Genomic DNA, 24,197 nt, shown 5'->3' on the forward strand with positions numbered 1-24,197 from the left:
TGGTAAGAGGACTTAACATATGATCTACCTTAGCAAAATTTAAGTATATAATACAACATTGTTAGCTGTAGGCACCATGCTGTATAGCAGATCTCCAGAATTCATTTATCTTGCATAACTGAAAGTTTATACTATTTGCTATTTCTCATTTCTCTCTTCCCAAGCCCCTGGCAACCACCATTCTCCTCTTTGCTTCTATTAGTTCACCTTTTTTAGATTCCATATATAAGTGAGATCCTGTGGTATTTGTCTTTCTATGCCTGGCTTATTTCATTTAATATAATGTCCTCCAGGTCTATTCATGTTGTCACAAATTACAGGATTTCCTTCTTTTATAAGGCTGAATAATATTTCATTGTGTGTCGTATTAGTCTGTTTTCATGCTGCTGATAAAGACATACCCAAGACTGGAAAAAAAAGAGGATTAATTGGACTTACAGTTCCACATGGCTAGGGAGGCCTCAGAATCATGGCAGGAGGTGAAAGGCACTTCTTACATGGTGGTGGCAAGAGAAAATGAGGAAGAAGCAAAAGCGGAAACCCTCGATAAACCCATCAGATCTCATGATACTTATTCACTATCATGAGAATAGCACAGGAAAGACTGGCCCCCATGATTCAATTACCTTCCCCTGGGTCTCTCCCACCACATGTGGGAATTCTGGGAGATACGGTTCAAGTTGAGATTTGGGTAGGGACACAGCCAAACCATATCATTCCACCCCTGGCCCCTCCAAATCTCGTGTCCTCACATTTCAAGATGAATCATGCCTTCCCAACAGTCCCCCAAAGTCTTAACTCATTTTGGCATTAACCCAAAAGTCCACAGTCCAAAGTCTCATCTGAGACAAGGCATGTCCCTTCCGCCTATGAGCGTATAAAATCAAAAGCAAGATAGTTATTGGGGGTACAGGTGTTGGGTTAATACAGCCCTTCCAAATGGGAGAAATTGGCCAAAATAAAGGGTATACAGGCCCTTTGCAAATCCAAAATCCAGCAGGGCAGTCAAATCTTAAAACTCCAAAATGATCTTCTTTGACTCCATGCCTCATGTCCAGGTCACACTGATGCAAGAGGTGGGTTCCCATGGTCTTGAGCAACTCTGCCCCTGTGGCTTTGCAGGGTACAGCCTCGCTCCTGGTTGCTTTCACAGGCTGGCATTGAGTGCCTATGGCTTCTCTAGGCACACGGTACAAGCTTTCAGTGGATCTACCATTCTGGGATCTGGAAGATGGTGGCCCTCTTCTCACAGCTCCACTAGGTAGTACCCCAGTAGGGGCTCTGTGTGGGGGCTCTGACCCCACATTTCTCTTCTGCACTGCAATAGCAGAGGTTCTCCATGAGAGCCCCGTCCCTGCAGCAAACTTCTTCCTGGACATCTAGGTGTTTCCACACATCCTCTGAAATCTAGGCAGGGATTCCCAAACCTCAGTTCTTGACTTCTGTGCACCTGCAGGCTCAACACCACATGGAAGCTGCCAAAGTTTGGGGCTGGCACCCTCTGAAACCATGGGCGAAGCTGTACCTTAACCCATTTTAGCAATGGCTGGAGTGGCTGGGATGCAGGGCACCAAGTTCCTAGGCTGCACACAGCATGGGGACCCTGGGCCTGGCCCAGGAAACCATTTTTTCCTTCTGGACTTCCAGGTCTGCGATAGGGGTGGGTAGGGGCTGCCTTGAAAACCCATGACATGCCCTGGAGACATTTTCCTCATTGTCTTGGGGATTAACATTCGGCTCCTTGTTACTTATGCAAATTTCTGAAGCCAGCTTGAATTTTTTCCTCAGAAAATGGGTTTTTCTTTTTTACTACATCATCAGGCTGCAAATTTTCCAAACTTTTATGCTCTGTTTTCCTTTTAAAATGGAATACTTTTAACAGAACCCAAGTCACCTCTTGGATGCTTTGCTGCCTAGCAATTTCTCCCGCCAGATACCCTAAATCATCTTTCTCAAGTTCAAAGTTCCACAAATCTCTAGGGCAGGGGCAAAATGCCGCCAGTCTCTTTGCTAAAACATAGCAAGAGTCACTTTGCTCCAGTTCCCAACAAGTTCCTTCTCTCCATCTGAGACCACCTCAGCCTGGACCTTATTGTCCATATCACTATGAGCATTTTTGTCAAAGCCATTCAACAAGTCTCTAGGAAGTTCCAAACTTTCCCACATTTTTCTTTCTTCTTCTGAGCCCTCCAAACTGTCCCAACCTCTGCCTGTTACCCAGTTCCAAAGTCATTTCCACATTTTCGGGTATCTTTTCAGCAGTACCCCACTCTACTGGTACCAATTTATTATATTAGTCATTTTTACACTGCTGATAAAGACATACCTGAGACTAGGAAGAAAAGGAGGTTTAATTGGACTTACAGTTCCGCATGGCTGGCAAGGCCTTAGAATCAGGCGGGAGGTGAAAGGCACTTCTTACATGGTGGCGGCAAGACAAAATGAGGAAGAAACAAAAGCGGAAACCCCTGATAAACCCATCAGATCTCATGAGATTTATTCACTATCATAAGAATAGCACAGGAAAGACTGGCTCCCATGATTCAGTTACCCCCCCCGGCCCCTCCCACAACACGTGGGAATTCTGGGAGATACAATTCAAGATTCGGGTGGGGAAACAGCCAAACTATATCATGTGTGTATACCACGTTTTCTTTATACAGTGATCTGTCAGTGGACATTTGGTTACTTTTAGTTAGGAGTAATATTTAGAAACTGAGATCTGGGAGCTAGGATATGCTCATTGCTACCAGAATGTTGTTACTTCTGGATCTTTCAGCAACAGAGCTAGGAAAAAAAAATCACACGTATGTATACATGCATACAAATTCTATATATGTCTATATGTAGACATATAAACATAGACATGTATACATGTAGACATATATGTAAAATAACTGATTCATTATGCTGATCTCCAATTCCAATCCAACCCCTCAGGGCTTTTCCAGCCATTCTACATTTGTAGAGATGTAAAAATTCCTTATAAATGTTCTTCCACAATGAGAATTCCAGCACCCAAAAACATCAGTATATTAATAACTCATTTGCTTAGTTGTATAATGCACAATGGTTTTGGAATTGTAATATCTATACTATAATGGGGAGAGGGAAAACTTTTATTATTTATTATTTTTTATTATTTTTTTTTTAACATCTTATTTGGAAATAATTATAGATTCACAAAAAATTGCAAAGATAATACAGTGAGGTCCCATGCAGCCTTTACTCAGTTTCCCCCAATGGTTACATCTTACATAACTGTAAGATCAAAACTAGGAAACTGACATTGGTACAATCTGTATGTACAGTTCTGTGTCATTTTATCACTTGTATAGATTTGTGTAACCATCACTGCAATCAAGCAGCAGATATATTCCATTACCACAAAGTTTTCCCTCATACTACCCTTTAATAGTCACACCTACCATCTTCCACAACCATCCCTAACCCTTAGCAATCACTAATCTGTTTCCATCTCTGTAATTCTGCCATTGCAAGAATGTTATATAAATGGAATAATATAATGTGGAACCTTTTGATATTGGCTTTTTAGAGTCAGCATAATGCTCTTGAGATTAATCCAAGTTACATATATCAATAGTTCATTCATTTTTGTTTATGAGTAATATTCCATGGTATTGATATACCATGGTTTGTTGAACCATTTGCTTATTGAGAGACATGTGTGTTGTTTCTAGTTCATGGCTTTTACAAATAAAGCTGTTATGAACATTGCATAGGTTTTTGTATTGACATAAATTTTCATTTCTGTGGGATAAGTCACTGGGAGTACAATTCTTGGGTTGTATGGTATATGGGTAGTTTTTTAAGACACTGACAAACTAATTTGTCATTGTATAAATTACTATCTTACAGTCTCACCAACAGTGTTTGAGAGATCCAGTTTCTTTACATACTCATGAGCACTTGGTATTGTTACTGTGTTTTATTTTAGCCATTCTGCTAGGTGTGTAGTGATAACTTCTTGTGATTTTAATTTGCATTTCCTTAATGGCTCATGATATTGAACATCTTTTTATGTGCCTATTTTCTATTTATGTATCTTCTTTGGTGAAATCTCTCTTCATGTCATTGGCTTACTTTCTGATGGGATGTTTTATTTTATTTTACTATTGAGCTTTGAGAGTTCTTTATTATCCTAGGTTTCAATCTGTTTTCAGATATATGGTTTCTAGGCTATTTGAATTTTATGTATTAATTGTATATTCTATTACTTTCATATTGATTTAAGTTTTATCATTGATTCTCAGGGTGAACAATTTTTTTTGTTGTTGTTTGTTTTTGGAGACAGATTCTCGCTCTGTTGCCCAGGCTGGAGTGAAGTGGTGCAATCTCGGCTCATGGCAACCTTTGCCTCCCAGGTTCAAGTGATTCTTGTGCCTCAGCCTCCCAAGTAGCTGGGACTACATGTGCATGCCACCATGTCCAGCTTTTTATATATATACATTTAGTAGAGATGGGATCTCACCATTTTGCCTAGGCTGGTCTCGAAATCCTGAGCTCAGGCAATCCACCCACCTCAGCCTCCAAAAGTGCTAGGATTATAGGCATGAGCCAACACACCTGGCCATCATGGTGAACATTTTTTTTTTTTTTTTGAGATGGAGTCTCGCTCTGTCGCCCAGGCTGGAGTGCAGTGGTGTGATCTCAGCTCATTGCAAGCTCCGCCTCCCGGGTTCACGCCATTCTCCTGCCTCAGCCTCCCGAGTAGCTGGGACTACAGGCGCCCGCCACCACGCCTGGCTAATTTTTTGTATTTTTAGTAGAGACGGGGTTTCACCCTGTTAGCCAGGATGGTGTCAATCTGATCTAGTGATCTGCCTGCCTCGGCCTCCCAAAGTGCTGGGATTACAGGCATGAGCCACTGCGCCTGGACCGTGAACAATGTTTTTAATGCCTACCTTTCTGGCCTTTTATCCATCTCAGTGCTTCTACATATCATTTCCCACCCACAGAGACAGGATGCTGCATGTCAGCAATCTTTGAAGCAAGTAGAAGAAATTCCTTCAACTGTGAGAGAATTGCTTGAGAAATTTTCTGTACTTCCAGCATCACCTTTTCCTTCCTATAGAATCATTCTCATCTCATTAGCCTACATGCCTCTAGAAAGAAAGAGAAAAAAAAAATTCTCTTAACACATCCCCATCCAACAACCACTTCATTTCTTGAAACTCTGCTCTGCCTACACTTGCTCCCCTGGTGAGCTTTCCTCTTCTCATACTTCAAATGCTAATAACTTCCAAATTTATATTTGTAGTTCCTGGAGGGCTAAACTGAACTACAGACTTGTATGGCTAACTGCCTACTCAACATGTTATCTTAGAATCAAATATGGTTCTCAAAGTAAACAAATTTGCACCCCTTCCCCCAAATATCTACACTTACTACATCCTCTCTGATCTCAATAAGTAGTAACTCCATCCATCATGTTTGCTGATCTCCAAGCTTTTTGCCATCTCTGACTCCTCTCTTTTTCATATCCCACACCCAATCTGCAATAGTTGGTTCTAATATGAAAATATACTCAGAATCTAGCCGCCTTTCTACTTGTTACCGCTTTACATCCAAGCCACCACCACCCTGTCATCTGTATGATTTTTTGGCCCCTGCCCCATAGTTGATTCTCAAAAACAGCAGGTTAGAGTGATTCTTCAAAGTCTCTTACTTGCAAGGGGTTCCTATCTCCCTCAGTAAAGGCCAAAGTGCTCAGAATCACCCAGCAGGTACTACACAATCAGTCCTCATCTATCTCCACCCCACACCTTCACTCCATATATAGTTATTTCTTTACCACATCTCCTATGACCCTCCACCCCTTATTCACTTTGCTATGGCTTTCTTGTGCCTCCTCACATACACGGATAGCATGTGACCTGCCTCATGACTTTGGCACTTGCTCTCTCCTCTTCTAGATGGATATGTCTGAGTTCCTTCACCACTCTCAAGTCTTCACTGAGGTTCATTTTCTCAGTGAGAAAGTACCCTACCTTAAATTGCAACCGCTTGTCCCTTCTGTGACTTTTTTTTTTTTCAAGCACTGACATCATTTGGCATCTATTTGTTTTTTTTTAATTGTTACCTCCCCTACCCCATCAGGACCGTTAGCTCCATGAGAGCAACATTTCTCATCTGTTTTGTTCATAGCTATGGTCCCTAGCATATAAAGCAGTGCTGGCACATAATAGAGGCCAAATAAGTATTTGATGGATGAATGAAGGAATGGATTGGCAAATCACAAAGTAAATTTAGTTTATGGGAGGAACCGATTTAAAACTTGTTCCCAAGTTGGCTGATAGATAATAGACTTTAAAATGGTTTTTATTATGTTGTTGTTATATTTCCTTCTTTGTGCTTTAAAGTTTGTCATCTGAGTTTGTTCATGCCATTAAAACAATCCCATTTAGGATAAGGTGTGCCAGCCTTTGATCTAGCAAATGTAAGTGAAGTGGCATTCTCATTTTTTATCTGTTTCAGAACAACTATTTCAGAATAATGTTTGTTATCTGTTAATCAGGATCTAGCATTGCCAGCAAAGTTTCATCTTAATCTTGGCAGTGAAGAAAATGATTGGTTGAGATTTGCTTTCTACTTTTAGACTATCTTTACTATCTTTTTGTTTACTAAAATTTATCGCTCAGAATACTTTTACTCATACGTGTTTTCATCATTTCCGAACATGAAGTATGTGACTTTAGAAGTCTGCTTTCAGTAGAATGTTTATTGTTGGAATTATTTACCTAATTTGGAACAGAAGTCTAATTATACAATGGGAGAAAACATATTGTACTTCACAGTCCTCACTTTCATCATGTAGAAAATGGGTCAGGTTTATTCAGACATTATCTGCTGAATGCCTACTATGTAATAGACACAGTATATACAACAATGAATAGGCTGCTGCTCCCTCATGGCATTTGAGTTCTGGTAGAAACAGCAGATGTATGCACAAAGGCTTATATGAGCATGCTGTAAACCTTAAATATACACAATTTTTATTTGTCAGTTATACCTCAGTAAAGCTGAGTTGTCATGCCAAAATCCTCTGCTTTGAGAATCAGATGGACCTTGATTTGGTGTCTGAGCTCTGCCATCTACTGACTGTATTGCTTTGCGCAAACATTTCATCTTTTAGGCCTCAATTTTTGTATCTTTTAAAAGGAGGATATTATACCTACAGCATTAGGTTCTTAGCATAGTTTTTGGAACAGAGAAAACTTTCAATAAATATAATTTATTCTATCTTTTAGGTGCTGAATTCTTGCCACTTTATTTAGGAATCATTATTTCACCACTATCACTTTTTCTGTCTTCTCTCTATGAGACTATGAGGGTTCTCTACATTTTGGAACTGTTAATCTTGCACTAAGATTGAGGAAATAGTAGTAATTCTTTAAAACAATGATTATAGAACTTTTAATCATATATAATTTCTAGTTTATTTTGCTTGACTTTCCACAGTGGTTGTCTTCAAAGTTAAGCGTGCATAGGAACAGTCTGGGTGCTTAGCAAACCTGCATAGTCCCACCTAGTTCCCAGATCTGGGTTTCTAATTCCATTCTACAGTGAAATAAAATAGGACTTTTTGGGGACATGGCTCATTATTGGGCTGGAGCGTGGAGAATACAAGATGAGCTGGAGAACATTGTGGTACCAGAAAGTAAGGAAGTGCGATAATCCAAAGAATGGGAGCATGTTAAAGGGACACAGGAGGTAACCTAAAGAAGCTCTCAGTGGCCAAAGCTGAACAATTTTAGCCACAAAATAAATAATGCAGTATTGAATTATAGCCCAAAACACAAAATAAATACACATGATTATATAATGATAGAAATGCATGAATGAATGGAAAGGTGAAAAGAGAAAAATCCACACTATAGAATTCCAAATTATGTATGTAAATACTCCACCCCAGATGGAGGAGCTTAATTTTCTTCTTCCCTTGAGTGTGGCTTGAACTTAAAGACTAGCTTTCAAAGAACAGAGTATGGGAAGGGTCAGCGGGTGGGGGAGGTGGGGTCACTTTACAATGGAGAAACCTGTCAAACTACTTTGACCTGGTAATCAAAGTTACTAAGTCACACATATGATATACTGAGAAGAGATATCATTTATTTCCATCACCGCAAACTCATAACGCCAGTCTAACCATGAGAAACTTACAGAGAAATCCAAAAACCAAAAGACATTCTCCAAAATGTCTGACTACTATCAAAACAGTCAAGGTCATGAAAAAAAATTAGAAAAGACTAGGAAACTGTCACAGACTAGAGGAAACTAAAGAGACATGATTAGATGAAATGTCAATTAGATTCTGGGAAAAAAGGACATTAATGGAAAAACTAATATAATCTAAATAAAGTGTTATGTTTAGTTAATAGTAGTGGACTAGGATTGATTCATTAATTATAACAAATTTACCATCCTAATGTAAGAAGCTCACATTAAGGGAAACTGGGTGAGGAGTACAGGAGAATGTTATGTATTATCTTTGCAATTTTTCTGTAAATTTAAAATTATTTCAAAATAAGAAAGTTCATTTTTAAAATGCACAGTCCAGGGTTCACAAGTCTCCTTGGGGCCAGGGAACTTGCCTTATTTGGTAACACTTAATTAGAGTCTAAAGAAAGCAGTTTAGCTAAAACCACTTAGAATACTCAGAGCTCTGCAGTGGGTGGTATTTCTAGGGATATGGATGACTCTTTTGTCTGGGTGCATCATCCCAAGTCTTTATCCCATTCTTGTGCACTCCATGTGCCATTCTACCCCCAAGTTGCTGCTATATTTTAGAAACTGAGTTATTAATATCCAAGGATCTGAGATCTGAGTTCAGCAATCCCTTTTTAGATAATATCTCTCATTCCAAAGTGTCACCATTTTAATTTGTTTATGTAGAAATTATTGGGGAAGAAAGAGATATGCAGTCCCCCTTCATACTAGGATATGTTACAGAAACTACATTTGGAGATTGTTGAATTCAGAGCCCATGGCAGGAGGTGGCATGTGGACACTTGTGAGTTAGGATTAGTGATTACAAGAAATACTGTGTCTGAGGTATCTAAAAATTGATCACTAGGTCCTGGAGATTACTCATGGCACTTGCAGGCAGAAAGTCCGATTCTTTGGCACTGTTAGGGAAACTCTTATTTCACTTAGCCTCTCATAATCTGCTGATGGCACTAGAGCCAGATTCAGAATATTGTCCCCACCCCTAGTAACTAAAGAGTTGTTAGGGATGAGATAATTCAGGAAAGAAGGGAGGTGGAAGTCCAGTCTGGGCAAGAAATATAGGAGGCAAACATGGGCATTGCTGCGGCCTTCTTCTAGCCATACCTTATTCATTTCCATTGAGACCTTCTCCTGCCTTCCCTAGACTCATCCCAGACCCTCCTTGGGGAACCAAATATGAAGTTTCCCTTTAGGAACATGGGGTGGTTTCCTGGAGCTCCCAAAGGCATCCTCACTACTTCTTTTGGAACCTCTTGAAAATAAGTTAAATAGGGCCAAAATATGTCATTTTGTGCAACTGGTATTCTGAGCTACCTTCTGTAAAGATGAGGAAGGTCTGACTGTTGCAGGTGGATAACATGTTGTTCCTTATATGATTCATTTAAAGTATGTTTTTATTGATTATATTGTTGATATTGTTTTTAAGTTAGTGGTGAACTTTAGTCTCTGGCAGTTGGGCCCATTTGTAGATTATAAATATTTGTAGTGTCAATTATTCATGTCAGGTTATGGTAGTAACTGAATTAGGAGAGTTTTAGCCTGTATGATATTAATAAAGTAGTAGACTTCTTCAGTTGGGGTGGGGGGGTGCTCTCCTGCCCATGCCAGCAGTATGTTAACCTTGACCTATAAAGTTACCTCAGCAAGTTTCCTCTCCCAGTACCAGTGCCAACCTTTTTCAGAACTATCCTCAGAGACTGGGTACCAGTGAGGCTGATAGATCTATTTGTTGTCACTTGTAGAATCATTTGCACCATGGATTTAATTTCACTTGTGGCCCTGTCACCTATCATGCTGCTGCTTTGGGATCCTTCACTGCTTAATAAGCAGTACTGTCATGGTTAGGAAATGGCTCATGTATCCGTTACAGAGCTGCAACCAGTCAATGGAATTGATGACAATAAAACACTGACATTCAAATTGGGATTTGAGTAGAACCCTAGGGCAGCAACTTTGCTTGGTAAATGTCTGAGGCATCTATTTTTCCATCTGAAAGATGATGTCAACATGTCTCCCATAGCATGCTGTGAAGAAGTTAGCTATGAATTCAGAGAATAAGGGGCTAGCTGTTTACCTAAGGAATTATATTCTTTAGCCTAATACAGTAAACCTCTCCCTCTAAAAAAGGACAAGAAGAAGCAAAAACCACTCAACCAATGATGAGACAGAGGTGTTGTGAAATGATATGATAGCCAGCAGAAAATACCATTTTTTGTTGTTGTTGTTGGTTTCTATGGGAGGCCGAGGTGGGCAGATCACGTGAGGTCAGGAGTTCGAGACCAGCCTAACCAACATGGTAAAACCCCATCTCTACTAAAAATACAAAAACAAATTAGCCAGGCATGGTGGTATGTGCCTTTAGTCCCAGCTACTCAAGAGGGGGAAGCAGGAGAATCACTTGAACCCAGGAGGTGGAGGCTGCAGTGAGCCGAGATTGCACCACCACACTCAGCCTGGGTGACAGAGCAAGACTCCATCTCAAGAAAATAAATAAATTACTAAAAAGTATAAATAATTATGGATAGTGAAAAAATATAGCTACTTCGATAAATGTATCCAGGCAAGTAGATGACCAAACCAATTAAACAGCATATTTCATTGATTCTCCAATCATTTATTCACATTTTAACTTCTCTGAAATTGAGGTGCAGTTTACATACTATGACATGGCATGGATTCGTTGAAAGCAGAATTTTTTCCTTTTTTTTTTTTTTTTTTTTTGAGACAGGGTTTCACTCTTATTGCCCAGGCTGGAGTGCAATGCCATGATCTCAGCTCACTGCAACCTCTGCCTCCCAAGTTCAAGTAATTCTCCTGCCTCAGCCTCCCGAGTAGCTGGGATTGAAAGCGCCCACCACTATGACCAGCTAATTTTTGTATTTTTAGTAGAGACGAGGTTTCAGCATGTTGGCCAGGCTGGTCTTGAACTCCTGACCTCAGGTGATCCACTCACCTCGGCCTCCCAAAGTGCTGGGATTACAGGCGTGAGCCACCACGCCCAGCCCTTTTCTCTTTTTTAATACATAAAAATGGTGTACTCTTCAATTCATGCTATGTTATATTTGATAAAGTACAGCAACCAATCACCACTGCTACTCACTTCTCAGAGGTTCTGATCTGGATGGGGTGACTACTGTAATTCAATTATTGTTATAGTAGGTATCTGCTGATTTCCTTGATAATGGGGTTTCACTAGTTCTTTCTTCCGATGTTAGGGTACAGTCCCCCCTAGGGCAGGACATTTGATCATGACTCTCATGGTATATCAGTAACTATAGAAATAAGATTTAGTTTAGCCATTTCCAAAGTACAGTAAAAGGAATTGCGAAAGAATTTGTAACTTTGCCATAGCCCTATGTTATTAGCCCAAGTCTTGGGTACTGTCAAGCTGAGGCGGGAAATCTATCTCCTAGTGAACTACAACAACCAGTAGATCCAAAGAAGACTCTGGTTTTCCTTGAACTGTATATTTTAGAGGGTCACACTAATGCTATAACTTAAAATGGCATGATTATTTAAATATTAAGATAGCATCCAATTCCAAAAACTAATATTTTATACCAATCACTGATCATCATGAATAGGCTAAAGGCTGCCTTTTCATTCCATCCCATTGTTGAAGAATGACTTATGGAATTGGTTCTAATCATCTTCTCATGGGGTCCACAAAAACCAAATAGGTCAAACTCCTCATTTCACAAATGAGGAAGTAGCCCCAGAACTGTTGATTTGCCCATTTTCTCATTACAAGATACTGATGAAGCCCAAAATAGGAGCCAGGTCCCAGGTCTTCTATTTCCATCTTCCTCATTCCCTTCCTTCCCTCCTCATCATTGAACACAGTGCCCTCCTAATTTAATTAATGATAGTTATGCCAGGGGCTTTACAATGAAACAATTTACCTTCAGGCTTCTTATGCCTGTCCTTATTGGGCCAGTAGTAAAGACACATGACATGGTACTTGTTCAAGCTCAGATATGATAGAAACAGAAAAAGTGGTGGCTGGTACCTATTCTTAGTCTTAGCCTTTGTTTTAATTTCTACTGCTTTAAAATTCTTTTTTTTTTTTTTTTTTTTGAGAGGGAGTCTCATTCACTCTGTTGCCCAGGCTGGAGTGCAATGGCGCAGTGTCAGCTCACTGCAGCCTTCGCCTCTTGGATTTAAGTGATTCTCCTGCCTCAGCCTCCTGAGTAGCTGGGACTACAGGTGCCTGCCACCATGCCTGGCTAATTTTTGTATTCTTGGTAGAGTCAGGGTTCACCATGTTGGCCAGGCTGGTCTTGAACTCCTGACCTCAAGTGATCCACCTGCCTTCACCTCCCAAAGTGCTTGGGTTACAGGCAGGAGCCGCCGTGCCTGACCTCTACTAATTAAAAATTCTTAAGAACAATGTCCATTGGGATAGACAAAGCAGGTGATATTCTTTCCATCTTTAGACCAGTATTTAAGTGTCCAAAAGACCAGTGATACTTCCAACTTCTGAATGGAATTGGAACTTGGGGCTTTTGATTCTTAAGCCAGTTTTCATCAGCATCATACCATGTAGCTGACACACTTGCAGCCTAAGACAGAATGTCTCGAAGAGAAGAAAACCTAATAGAACCCACAATATAATTAGGCCGATTTGGGAGGAGTATAGGAGGAGGCTGATTTCCTGTTATCTGGGAAGTGGCAATCTGAACTTTTAAACAGACAGTTTTGAACTTTTTTGGTTTGAGGCGGAGATCAAGTTCAAGGCAGCTACTTTTTGTTAAAGAAACTGATGAGGTTTCATTATAAGTCTAGAGTAATGTTTGAAAAGGTAGAGGAGATGATAAAGTAGTAGCTCTATCTAAAGTTATTGAAAATTTTCAATGCTACAGAGATTCATTTTTATTACTTTGAAAGACAGATTATAAAGATCCAGGAGGGTATTAAGTAAAATGAGATAAATTAATAAAAATTGTAATTCCCTATTAACCTAGGTTTATACTAGTTTTTTGTTAAAACTGTTGCATTCCACTTTGCTGTTTTCTGTTTTATTTTATTATTGTTTTAAAATTGAGACAGGGTCTTGTTCTGTTGCCAAGGCTGGAGTGCAGCTGTGAACATGGCTCATTGCAGCCTCAACTTCCTGTGCTCAAGTGATCCTCCCATGTCAGCCTCCCAAGTAGCTGGGAACCACGGGTGCATGCCACCATGCCTGACTAATTAAAAGAAAAAATTTGTTTGCAGACAAGGTCCCACCATGTTGCCTAGGCTGGTCTCAAACTCCTGGACTCAAGTGATCCTCCTACCTTGGCCTCCCAAAGTGCTGGGATTTATAGATGTAAGACACCATGCCCGGCCATCTATTTTAAAATATTTAAACTCAAGGCAAACTCTAGACAAAACAGAACTAAATCTGGAAGGAGCTATAATACCAGAAACAGAAGAGAATGTTACCAAAAATATCAAATTGATATTCTCAGAATTTAAGAAAACAATAGGTTTATAAAATGAGAAGAAGCTATTACAGAGGGGACCAATTAGGGTAGAAGAGAAAGTCCTTGGACATTAGAAGTGTTACTGCAAAACTAAAAACTGGACACAGGTCAGACAGTGCAGAGTTCACTGGGTTGCACACGGAACATAGTACTCATTCTCCTCCCTGCCCACTTCCACTGAAAAGGAATGCATCCCTCCCCAGATAATGGACCCAAATACCCACTTCCAGCCCTTTCCGCCATTAGCCATCCACCTTCAGCCAGCCACTACCACCACAGCTCCCGCCTGCCTGCTCACCACGCCCCAAGGTGCCCGCCATGGCCACCACCCCAGTGTTGCAGGTGCGTCAGAACTACCACCCCAACTGCGAGGCCGCTGTCAACAACCACGTCAACCTGGAGTTCCACGCCTCCTACGTGTACCTCTCCATGGCCTTCTACTTCGACCGGGACAATGCGGCCCTGGAGCCCTTAAGCCGCTACTTCCTGCGCCAGTTGCACAAGAAGAGGGAGCACGTCCAGGAGCTGATGAGGCTGCAGAACCAGCACGGTGGCTGCATCTGGTTTCACGACATCAGGAAACCAGAGCATCAAGACTGGGAGAGCAGGCTCAAGGCCATGGAGTGCGCCTTCCACCTGGAGAAGAGTGTCAACCAGAGCCTCCTGGAGCTGCACCAGCTGGCCATGGAGAAAGGTGACCCCCAGCTATGCGACTTCCTGGAGAGCCACTTCCTGAACCAGCAAGTCAAGGCCATCAAAGAGCTAGGTGACTACCTGAGCAACCTGTGCAAGACGTGGGCCCCAGAAGCAGGCCTGGCAGAGTACCTGTTTGACAAGCTCACCCTGGGCAGCAGCGAGGAAGACACCTGAGCCAAGATGGGCCCCACAGCCACGGTGTGCCTTCCCTGGGTCAGGCCACCAGGTGGGGCGTACATGTTGCCCTTTCAGAACGTTCTCTTCAGTTTTGTTCCTTTCAGTGTTACCATTATTGGCAATAAAGTTATCTGTTCTCAAAGCAATAAAGGTGTCCAGTTGATGCGTGCCTACAACACTCTCATCTTTTAGGAATCAGGGCACATCCCCATGCAAGCTCAAAGTAGGTATCCAGCAGTCTCTCCACCCAGTCTTGTCCCATCTGCATGCAGCTCAGGATCTGTGGGGGTGGAGGGGAAAGGTATTCTATGGGCCCCTGGAAAACACATTAGCCTTCCCATTATAAACTCTGAGGGCATGTGGGATAGGGTGGGGTGAGGTGGGGTAGGGTGGGGTGAGATGGGTGGGGTGGATGGCGTCAGGTGGGGTGTGCAGTCTTGGGCCGTGGTATATGTGGGTGCATGTGCATGGTACAGTGTAAAACAACGGTATGGAATTCATCCTAGTGGCTGCCTCTGGGGAAGAAGTGAAGGGAGTGGGATTGGGCAGGGATTAAAATAAAGGCAGTCTTCAACTTTTCATGAACACTTTTTTTTTAAATAAGCAAATGATAACTTTTCTTGTTTCTAGACAGCAAGATGGGGGCTCTGGATGACAGCAAGGCAGAGTACCTCTTTGGCAAGCTCACCCAGAGTGACAGTGATAATGGGACTGAGCCTTAGGTTGGCTTCCCCACAAATATGGGGGTGATTTCCTGCATATTGCCCTTACAAATCCTCTACTCCTGTATTCTTTCAATTGTGCCATTTCTTCCAATAAACTAATATGGAAAAAATATACCTCAGTAGAAGGACTGAAAAATGTAAGGTCAAAGTTGGAGGTCATATTTGTGATATGAATAGAAAGTAGATTAAATACCCCCAAATGTTAAGCCAGTGACTGGCTGCTTTGAAGAATGTAGAGGGATTGGGGAGAGTTGAAGGTGCAGAACAGGTAGAGCCATTGTAGCTGATCCAGATGAGAGCCTAGTGTGGCTTGAACTGTGATAGTGGCTGAGGAAATGAAGAGAGATTCACTAGTTCCAGATGGATTTTGGACAAGTTGACAAGTTTTGCTCATGGACAGAAGGTGAGGACTGGGAGATGGGGACAATAAGTTCTGGTGTTTGATCTTGAGCACCTGGGTTGATGGTGCTATTATTAACCTTAGGACATTTGCAGTGGGGACACCTAGGGTAGAGGGTTGGGGAATACATGTCATGTGAAATCTTAGATCCTTATTAGATATCCAAATGGAAACGTGAATCAAGTAGATGGAAAAATGAATGTCAGCTTTGGAAATATACATAAGGGAGACATTATAGATGGTATTGAAGTCATGTGATTGGATGAGCTCACTAGAAAAAGAGTGTAAGAGAGAGTGTGACAAATCTGTCCCCAAGCTCAGGGCAGCTAACATTTAGGGGATAGTTGAGATGTTTGAACACCCAGAGAGTTTCTGGTCCCACCTGACCATTACCTTATTCCAGACCATGGCCCCCTGTGTCCACTCCCAGTGTATTTTCAAATCAGCTTGTCCTGATGTCAGTGTGACCTCTGGTTTCTCCTTTCTAGATGTGGAGAAGAGTTCTTTTATCTTGTCTTATGGCTATGGATAGAATGAAATTATTTCCCAGTAAGAAAAAGATTCCTTAGAGAAATGGTAGTGATGTAAACCTACATTTTTTCTCCTCTCTCCTTTCACAACTCTGCCATATCTTTTGGCCTATTCTCTACCTAAACAGATGAAATTAGTATGTAAACCTTAGATTATGCATGTTTCTGAAAAACTGCTCAAAACATTTTGTTCCTTCAGTGCTACATGTAGATTATTATATAAAAGATAAAAATTACAGGTTTTGTATACAGTATTCAAAGTTGCATGTGTAGCTCTAGTCTTTTTAAAGCTAACTGGTTTGAACAGTAGTAAAATATGAACAAGTTTAGCTATGCAATCATTACCTTATTTCATAACTGTACTTTAACACTTTCTTAAAAATGAGGATTATGGTCATATAAGTTTCCAGAAGGTATTCTTGCCCCTTTACTATTCTAACTTGGTCCTCTCACTATATTTCTTTATCTGCCTGATTTGAGGATCTCTCCCCTCTCTGACTTTGTCTCAGATCATATATATATTTTCTCTCCTAGATATAAGGAAGAACAAAGTGAGCATCTCTTTGTGAGTGTTTACATTTTTAAAACCATCAGGTCACTGAGGATTCTTCTTACTTTCATACTTTGGAGAGACAGTTTGCTACAGTGGTTTCTTAACTTCAGATTGCCTGGGTTCAAATCCCAGCTTAGCCATTCGTGTTGACTTGCATAAGTCATTAAATTTTTTGTGCCTCAGTTTCTTCATATATAAAATAGAGATCACAAAAGCATCAACCTCATTGGGTTGCTGAGATTAAATAAGTTAATGTATGTAAATCACTTACAGCAGTGCCTGGCATGGTGTTAAGTACATTATGTGGTAGCTATGAGTTATCACCATAATTACCCTCATCACCCTCCACTCAATTCTAAGATCCTTTGTATTATTTATGCTTTGGGGGAAAGACTTCACTTGTATACATTAGCACTATATTTCTACCCATCGTGTCACCCTGCATACAGAGATGGGAAAACCCTTAGAAGCTGGTTTGGTTGTCAGGTGCCACCAGAACTCAGGAGGGTACATGGCTGTTTTTGCTGTCCCACACACAGGCTCAAGACTAGAGACAGGTTTTGTTGTGATAGCTTTCTGTGTAATCCCCCCAATTCTGTCTCAACCAGCTTTCCCTTGAATTCACCCCTAGAACACTGTGCTTGTTCTTCCCAAACCCAGGTTGCCTGAGCCTCCTATTTCCACCCTTAACTTCCTCCCACTCCTCAGAGATGGACAAGAGCAACAGGATGAAATCCTAACCCAGATCCCCACCTTCATCTGGATGTTTGGAGCTGAAAAGGAGAAGAATGGCTAGGCGGCGCTTGACAGGAGAATGAGAAAAAGGGAACACAATACATAAGCTTGTGAGGCAGGACCTAGGCATCCCAGACATTAAAAACCAATGTTAGCATCTTGCTGCTCAAAGTTGGTCTGGACCAAAGTATCAATCTAAACTGAGAGCTCATTAGCAATGCAAAATCTCAAGCTCCACCCCAGAGCTACAGTATTAGAATCTGCATTTTAACAGGCTCCCAGGTGATGAGTGTGCACACTGAAGTTTGTGAAGCACTGCTTTAACATCCTGGTTCTCTACCTAGCTGTACCTTGGGATAACCTGGGATACTGAAAAATAATACTGATGCTTGAACTTAAACAACTGACTCAATCCTGCCCCCATGCACATACTGCACCAAACACCAAAAACGTACTGTAACTTCAACAACGATTATTGAATTGACATATCCAGAAAGACTTGGAAACTTTTTCTCATTTCTGTTTATGTTCCACACACATGTAACATGTGCACACTTTTAATCATTGTTTTATAAATGGTTTGGCAACCCATTTGTTTTTTCACAAGCATGGGTTGGAAACAATATGGCCTAAAAGCATATGACCTAGAAGCCAAATATAGCCCACCATCTGTTCTTGTAAATAAAGTTTAATTAGAACAGATGCATGGCCATTGATTGACGTATTGCCTGTTGCTGGATTCATGCTGCAAAGGTAGAGTTAGTATGTAAGACTAAGACTGTATGTCCTACAAAGTCTAAAATATTTACTGTCTACTTCTTAACAAAAAAATGTTTACCAATCCCATTGTATAGGAACTTATCACAGGCCCTGAATTTACCTAAAGCCACCAAATATTTTTAAATGTGCAGTTGTCTTTATACCTCCAATATGGTCATTGTAGTTTGGTGCATAATTTCCCTATCAAACACAATGTGTAGCAGAAATGAAAGCAATGTACTGTATTAATTTAACCTAAGATGATAATGATTTAATATAGCACCTCCATGTAAGAGGAGTATAGAAGATACTTTTGGTTACTTAGCCAAAAACCATTTTACTCCTTCATCCTTATTAAGGCAATACTGAATTTTTTGGGGGGTTGGTGAGTAACAATGTGTCCTATTCCTAGTAATAAATTGAAATTAGTCTACACAGGTTCCTAAACTTTGTCTGCATCTTTAACTGGCTGCTATCTCAACCTGTAATTCATAGCCAGGATTCTAGAATGGGTTACCTGGCATGGTATAAGTACATTATGTGGTAGCTATGAGTTATCACCATAATTACCCTCATCACCTCCAGAAATAATGCATTTCTTTAAGTGTTAGAAGAAGTAATATATCCATAATGTTCAGAAGTAAAAGATATAAAATGATATGTGATGAACTTCCTCATGTCCCTGCCTGCAGGCTCTCAAGTGTCTTTCATACCAGCCCCACCGAAAGGTTACCTTCCTTAGGAGTTTTCCATATATCCTTTCTGTCTTCCCATTTTGTGTGTTACTATAACAGAATCCCTGAGACTAATTTATAGAGAGGAGATTTATTTAGCTGACAGTTCTGCAGGCTGGGAAGTTCAAGGGGCATGGGGCTAATATCCGCTCAGATTCTGGTGGGGGCTTTTGTGCTCTGTCGTGACATAGCAGAGAAGGTCAAAGCGGAAGCAGGCACATGTGAAGAGGGACCAAACCTGAGGAGGAACCTCCCTTTATAACAACCCACTCTCTCGGAAACATCCATACCTGTGAGAACTAATCCAGTCTCTCCAAAGCAAGAATTCACTGACTACAGTGAGAAGGGCACCAAGACATTCATGTGCCACCCCAGACTCAAACACCTCCCACTACAGCCCATTTCCCAACACTGCCACACTGGTAATTTAACTTCCAACATAAGTTTTATTTTTTTTTCAATGAACATAAAATAATTTTATTAAATATAACAAAAATTAAAACATAACAAAAGTATCACAATGTTATAGTACCATTTAAATATAACACAGAAAAATACTACAAAGTAAGAAATACAAAAACAAAAACTAGGTAAGATTTTATTTACAATGATGGTGTGCTTGCCTTGTTCATAAATTCATTCCAATCTGGAAGACAGGAAGATAATGCTACCCACATAGCTGGTGCACCATTCAGCCCATTTCTTTCCTTTGTTTTTAACAGGGTTGAGATAGAAAACCCTAGTTCACACAAACTAGTTGTGAATAGTAGTAATAGCAGGACACTCTTTCTACTTAACAATGGAAAGTCTTCCTTTACCTTAATCAAAATGCTGATAAACTTAAGGTCTCATAATCATTCTTCAATGTATATGAAGAACTAAGCTGCCATAATTCATTCTCTTCTTCAGGCACCAAGTTTGGCTCAATTATTGATTCAGAGTTTCAAAAAGCAAATGGATCTTTTACCCAACTGTTTTCCCTTAATGTTTCAAATTTTTCTTCTGGAAAGAAATGGTTAAAAGTTTGAGATAGAGAAGTGAGCTGCAACAATATCTCTAATTTTATTTCTTTCAAAATGTTTTCATTAATATTCTCTTCAATATGTTGCAAAAATCTTGGAAATATGTAGTAGCTAGGATGATTACTTTTAAATCTTGCTTGCCATAACAATAATGTCTTTCGAAATCCCTGGATACATTCAACACCAACATGAGTTTTAGCAAGAAGAAACCACATCCATACCATAGCACTTACAAACTTTTGTTTTATGGAGAAGTATGCATGCATGGATATATACCAAATAGTAACGTAATTCACAGTATCCTGCACCTTATGTTTCTCTCCTTAACGATATAAAAGAATGAGTTTTTAGCAGTCAATTTACATACTTGTCACTAGTGATACTCTGGGACTTGGGATTTCTCCTTTTGCTTATTACATCAGGACAGGTACCAACCCCCCGACTTCTTTGGTTCTGTTACCAGTGTAGGGTCTTGACGAGTCATCCAGGTTCTTGATGTGTTGAGCAAAGAATTGGACAAACAAAGCAACAAAAGAACGAAGCAACGAAAGCATAGATTTATTGAAGCAAAAGTACGCTCCACAGGGCAGGAGCTGAAGAAACAGGCGGCTAAAGAGCCCCAGTTGCAAAATCTTCTGGGGTTTAAGTACCCTTTAGAGGTTTCCTATTGGTTACACCCTGTGTAAATGAACACCTGACCTGTGAGCAGTCAGAGGCTGAAGTGAAGTTATACCCTATGCAAATGAAGACTTGGCCTGTGACCAATCACAGGCTGAAGTGAAAGCTCCCTATCTCCAGACCCTATTCTCCTGCGTCAGTTCTATTCAAGTGTCCTGAATCCAAACCATAACCATTTGCAAACAATTCCATCTAAATTATGAGAATTTCCTTTATGTAACCTGTGTGCCCATAATTAATTGAAACAGCATGCCACCAACCTTTGGTCTTCTCCATCCCCCAGCCATATCATCTTCAACTGGTAGTAAATTGAATTGATGCTTATCATGGCCAGCATAATATTGTTTCCCAGTAACTTGTCCATCTTCTACTGACAGTTTTCAAGATAATACCTTACTTTTTGACAAAAGAATACAAAACATATCTTTTAAGAACTTTTTAAAGAGCTGGAGTCTCCCTATGTTTCCCAGGTTTGTCTCTAACTCCTGGGTTCAAGGGACCCTCACACCTCAGCCTCTGAAGTAGCTGAGGGTACAGGTTTGTGCTACCACACCTCCACATTATGTATCATCAGTTTAAAAAAGATCTGTGTTTCTACATTTTCATAGCTTAGATATACATGTTACTACCTTAGAGACAAAGAAATTGACCGAAAGATGTTAAGTGACTTGTAAGTCCAGCCATTTTCCCTAGAGTATCACTTTTGATAAGGAGTCTTAAAATGTTGGACTACACTTCAAAGATGTTAAGTGACTTTTTTTTTTTTTTTAATTATACTTTAGGGTTTTAGGGTACATGTGCACAATGTGCAGGTTTGTTACATATGTATCCATGTGCCATGTTGATTTCCTGCACCCATTAACTCGTCATTTAGCATTAGGTGTATCTCCTAATGCTGTCCCTCCCCCCTCCCCCCACCCCACAACAGTCCCCGGAGTGTGATGTTCCCCTTCCTGTGTCCATGAGTTCTCATTGTTCAATTCCCACCTATGAGTGAGAACATGCGGTGTTTGATTTTTTGTCCTTGCGATAGTTTACTGAGAATGATGTTTTCCAGTTTCATCCATGTCCCTACAAAGGACACGAACTCATCATTTTTTATGGCTGCATAGTATTCCATGGTGTATATGTGCCACATTTTCTTAATCCAGTCTATCATTGTTGGACATTTGGGTTGGTTCCAAGTCTTTGCTATTGTGAATAGTGTCGCAATAAACATACGTGTGCATGTGTCTTTATAGCAGCATGATTTATAGTCCTTTGGGTATATACCCAGTAAGGGGATGGCTGGGTCAAATGGTATTTCTAGTTCGAGATCCCTGAGGAATCGCCACACTGACTTCCACAATGGTTGAACTAGTTTCCAGTCCCACCAACAGTGTAAAAGTGTTCCTATTTCTCCACATCCTCTCCAGCACCTGTTGTTTCCTGATTTTTTAATGATGGCCATTCTAACTGGTGTGAGATGGTATCTCACTGTGGTTTTGATTTGCATTTCTCTGATGGCCAGTGATGATGAGCATTTCTTCATGTGTTTTTTGGCTGCATAAATGTCTTCTTTTGAGAAGTGTCTGTTCATGTCCTTTGCCCACTTTTTGATGGGGTTGTTTGTTTTTTTCTTGTAAATTTGTTTGAGTTCATTGTAGATTCTGGATATTAGCCCTTTGTCAGATGAATAGGTTGCAAAAATTTTCTCCCATTCTGTAGGTTGCCTGTTCACTCTGATGGTAGTTTCTTTTGCTGTGCAGAAGCTCTTTAGTTTAATGAGATCCCATTTGTCAATTTTGGCTTTTGTTGCCATTGCTTTTGGTGTTTTAGACATGAAGTCCTTGCCCATGCCTATGTCCTGAATGGTATTGCCTAGGTTTTCTTGTAGGATTTTAATGGTTTTAGGTCTAACATTTAAGTCTTTAATCCATCTTGAATTAATTTTTGTATAAGGTGTAAGGAAGGGATCCAGTTTCAGCTTTCTACATATGGCTAGCCAGTTTTCCCAGCACCATTTATTAAATAGGGAATCCTTTCCCCATTTCTTGTTTTTGTCAGGTTTGTCAAAGATCAGATAGTTGTAGATATGCGGCATCATTTCTGAGGGCTCTGTTCTGTTCCATTGATCTATGTCTCTGTTGTGGTACCAGTACCATGCTGTTTTGGTTACTGTAGCCTTGTAGTATAGTTTAACGTCAGGTAGCGTGATGCCTCCAGCTTTGTTCTTTTGGCTTAGGATTGACTTGGCGATGCGGGCTCTTTTTTGGTTCCATATGAACTTTAAAGTAGTTTTTTCCAATTCTGTGAAGAAAGTCCTTGGTAGCTTGATGGGGATGGCATTGAATCTATAAATTACCTTGGGCAGTATGGCCATTTTCACGATATTGATTCTTCCAACCCATGAGCATGGAATGTTCTTCCATTTGTTTGTATCCTCTTTTATTTCATTGAGCAGTGGTTTGTAGTTCTCCTTGAAGAGGTCCTTCACATCCCTTGTATTGAACTCGGCTCTACATAAAGTGGACCTAATAGAAGACATCTACAGAACTCTCCACCCCAAGTCAACAGAATATACATTTTTTTCAGCACCACACCACACCTATTCCAAAATTGACCACATAGTTGGAAGTAAAGCTCTCCTCAGCAAATGTAAAAGAACAGAAATTATAACAAACTGTCTCTCAGACCACAGTGCAATCAAACTAGAACTCAGGATTAAGAAACTCACTCAAGGCCGGGCGCGGTGGCTCACGCTTGTAATCCCAGCACTTTGGGAGGCCGAGGCGGGCGGATCACGAGGTCAGGAGATCGAGACCACGGTGAAACCCCGTCTCTACTAAAAATACAAAAAAATTAGCTGGGCGTGTTGGCGGGCGCCTGTAGTCCCAGCTACTCGGAGAGGCTGAGGCAGGAGAATGGCGTGAACCCGGGAGGCGGAGTTTGCAGTGAGCCGAGACTGCGCCACTGCACTCCAGTCTGGGTGACGGAGCGAGACTCTGTCTCAAAAAAAAAAAAGAAACTCACTCAAAACCGCTCAACTACATGGAAACTGAACAACCTGCTCCTGAATGACTATTGGGTACATAATGAAATGAAGGCAGAAATAAAGATGTTCTTTGCAACCAACGAGAACAAAGACACAACATACCAGAATCTCTGGGACACGTTAAGTGACTTTTAAGTCCAGCCATTTTCCCTAGAGTATCACTTTTGATAAGGAGTCTTAAAATGTTGGACTACACTTGCTTGGATTTTCCAACTTGGGGGTATTTCTGCCTTCTACTCTCAACAAGGCAGCTTTTGGAGTTAGGATTGGTTTTTAGTCCCCCGTCTCCTAAGGTCCTTCCTCCCCTTTAATGTCATTCTCTTTCAAGGATAGGGAGAAGCTGTAGGAGAGCTGTATATAAATGCTGCTAGGCCCTCCTCATCAATACAAACTCACTGGGAAAATGATCCACTTCCCAACTTTTTTATGTACGTTCTGA

General features: G+C 40.6%; 1 protein-coding gene across 2 annotated transcripts in view; it reads left to right on the forward strand.

Moving 5' to 3' along the window:
- PRRG1 (proline rich and Gla domain 1) overlaps positions 1-24,197 on the forward strand; it is a 102,800-nt gene that overhangs the window by 70,668 nt on the left and 7,935 nt on the right. The window contains exon 4 of one of the 2 annotated variants that reach the window (XM_063635228.1): positions 13,919-14,469. The exons of the other annotated variant lie outside the window; for it this stretch is intronic. Coding sequence (XP_063491298.1) covers positions 13,919-14,413 — 495 coding nt within the window. The 3' untranslated portion in view covers positions 14,414-14,469. Of the gene's footprint in view, positions 1-13,918; positions 14,470-24,197 lie in introns of those variants that run through there. 2 annotated transcript variants of the gene reach the window in all.

This window comes from Symphalangus syndactylus, chromosome X (genome assembly GCF_028878055.3).
Source record: "Symphalangus syndactylus isolate Jambi chromosome X, NHGRI_mSymSyn1-v2.1_pri, whole genome shotgun sequence".
NCBI classification, from domain to species: Eukaryota; Metazoa; Chordata; class Mammalia; order Primates; family Hylobatidae; genus Symphalangus; species Symphalangus syndactylus.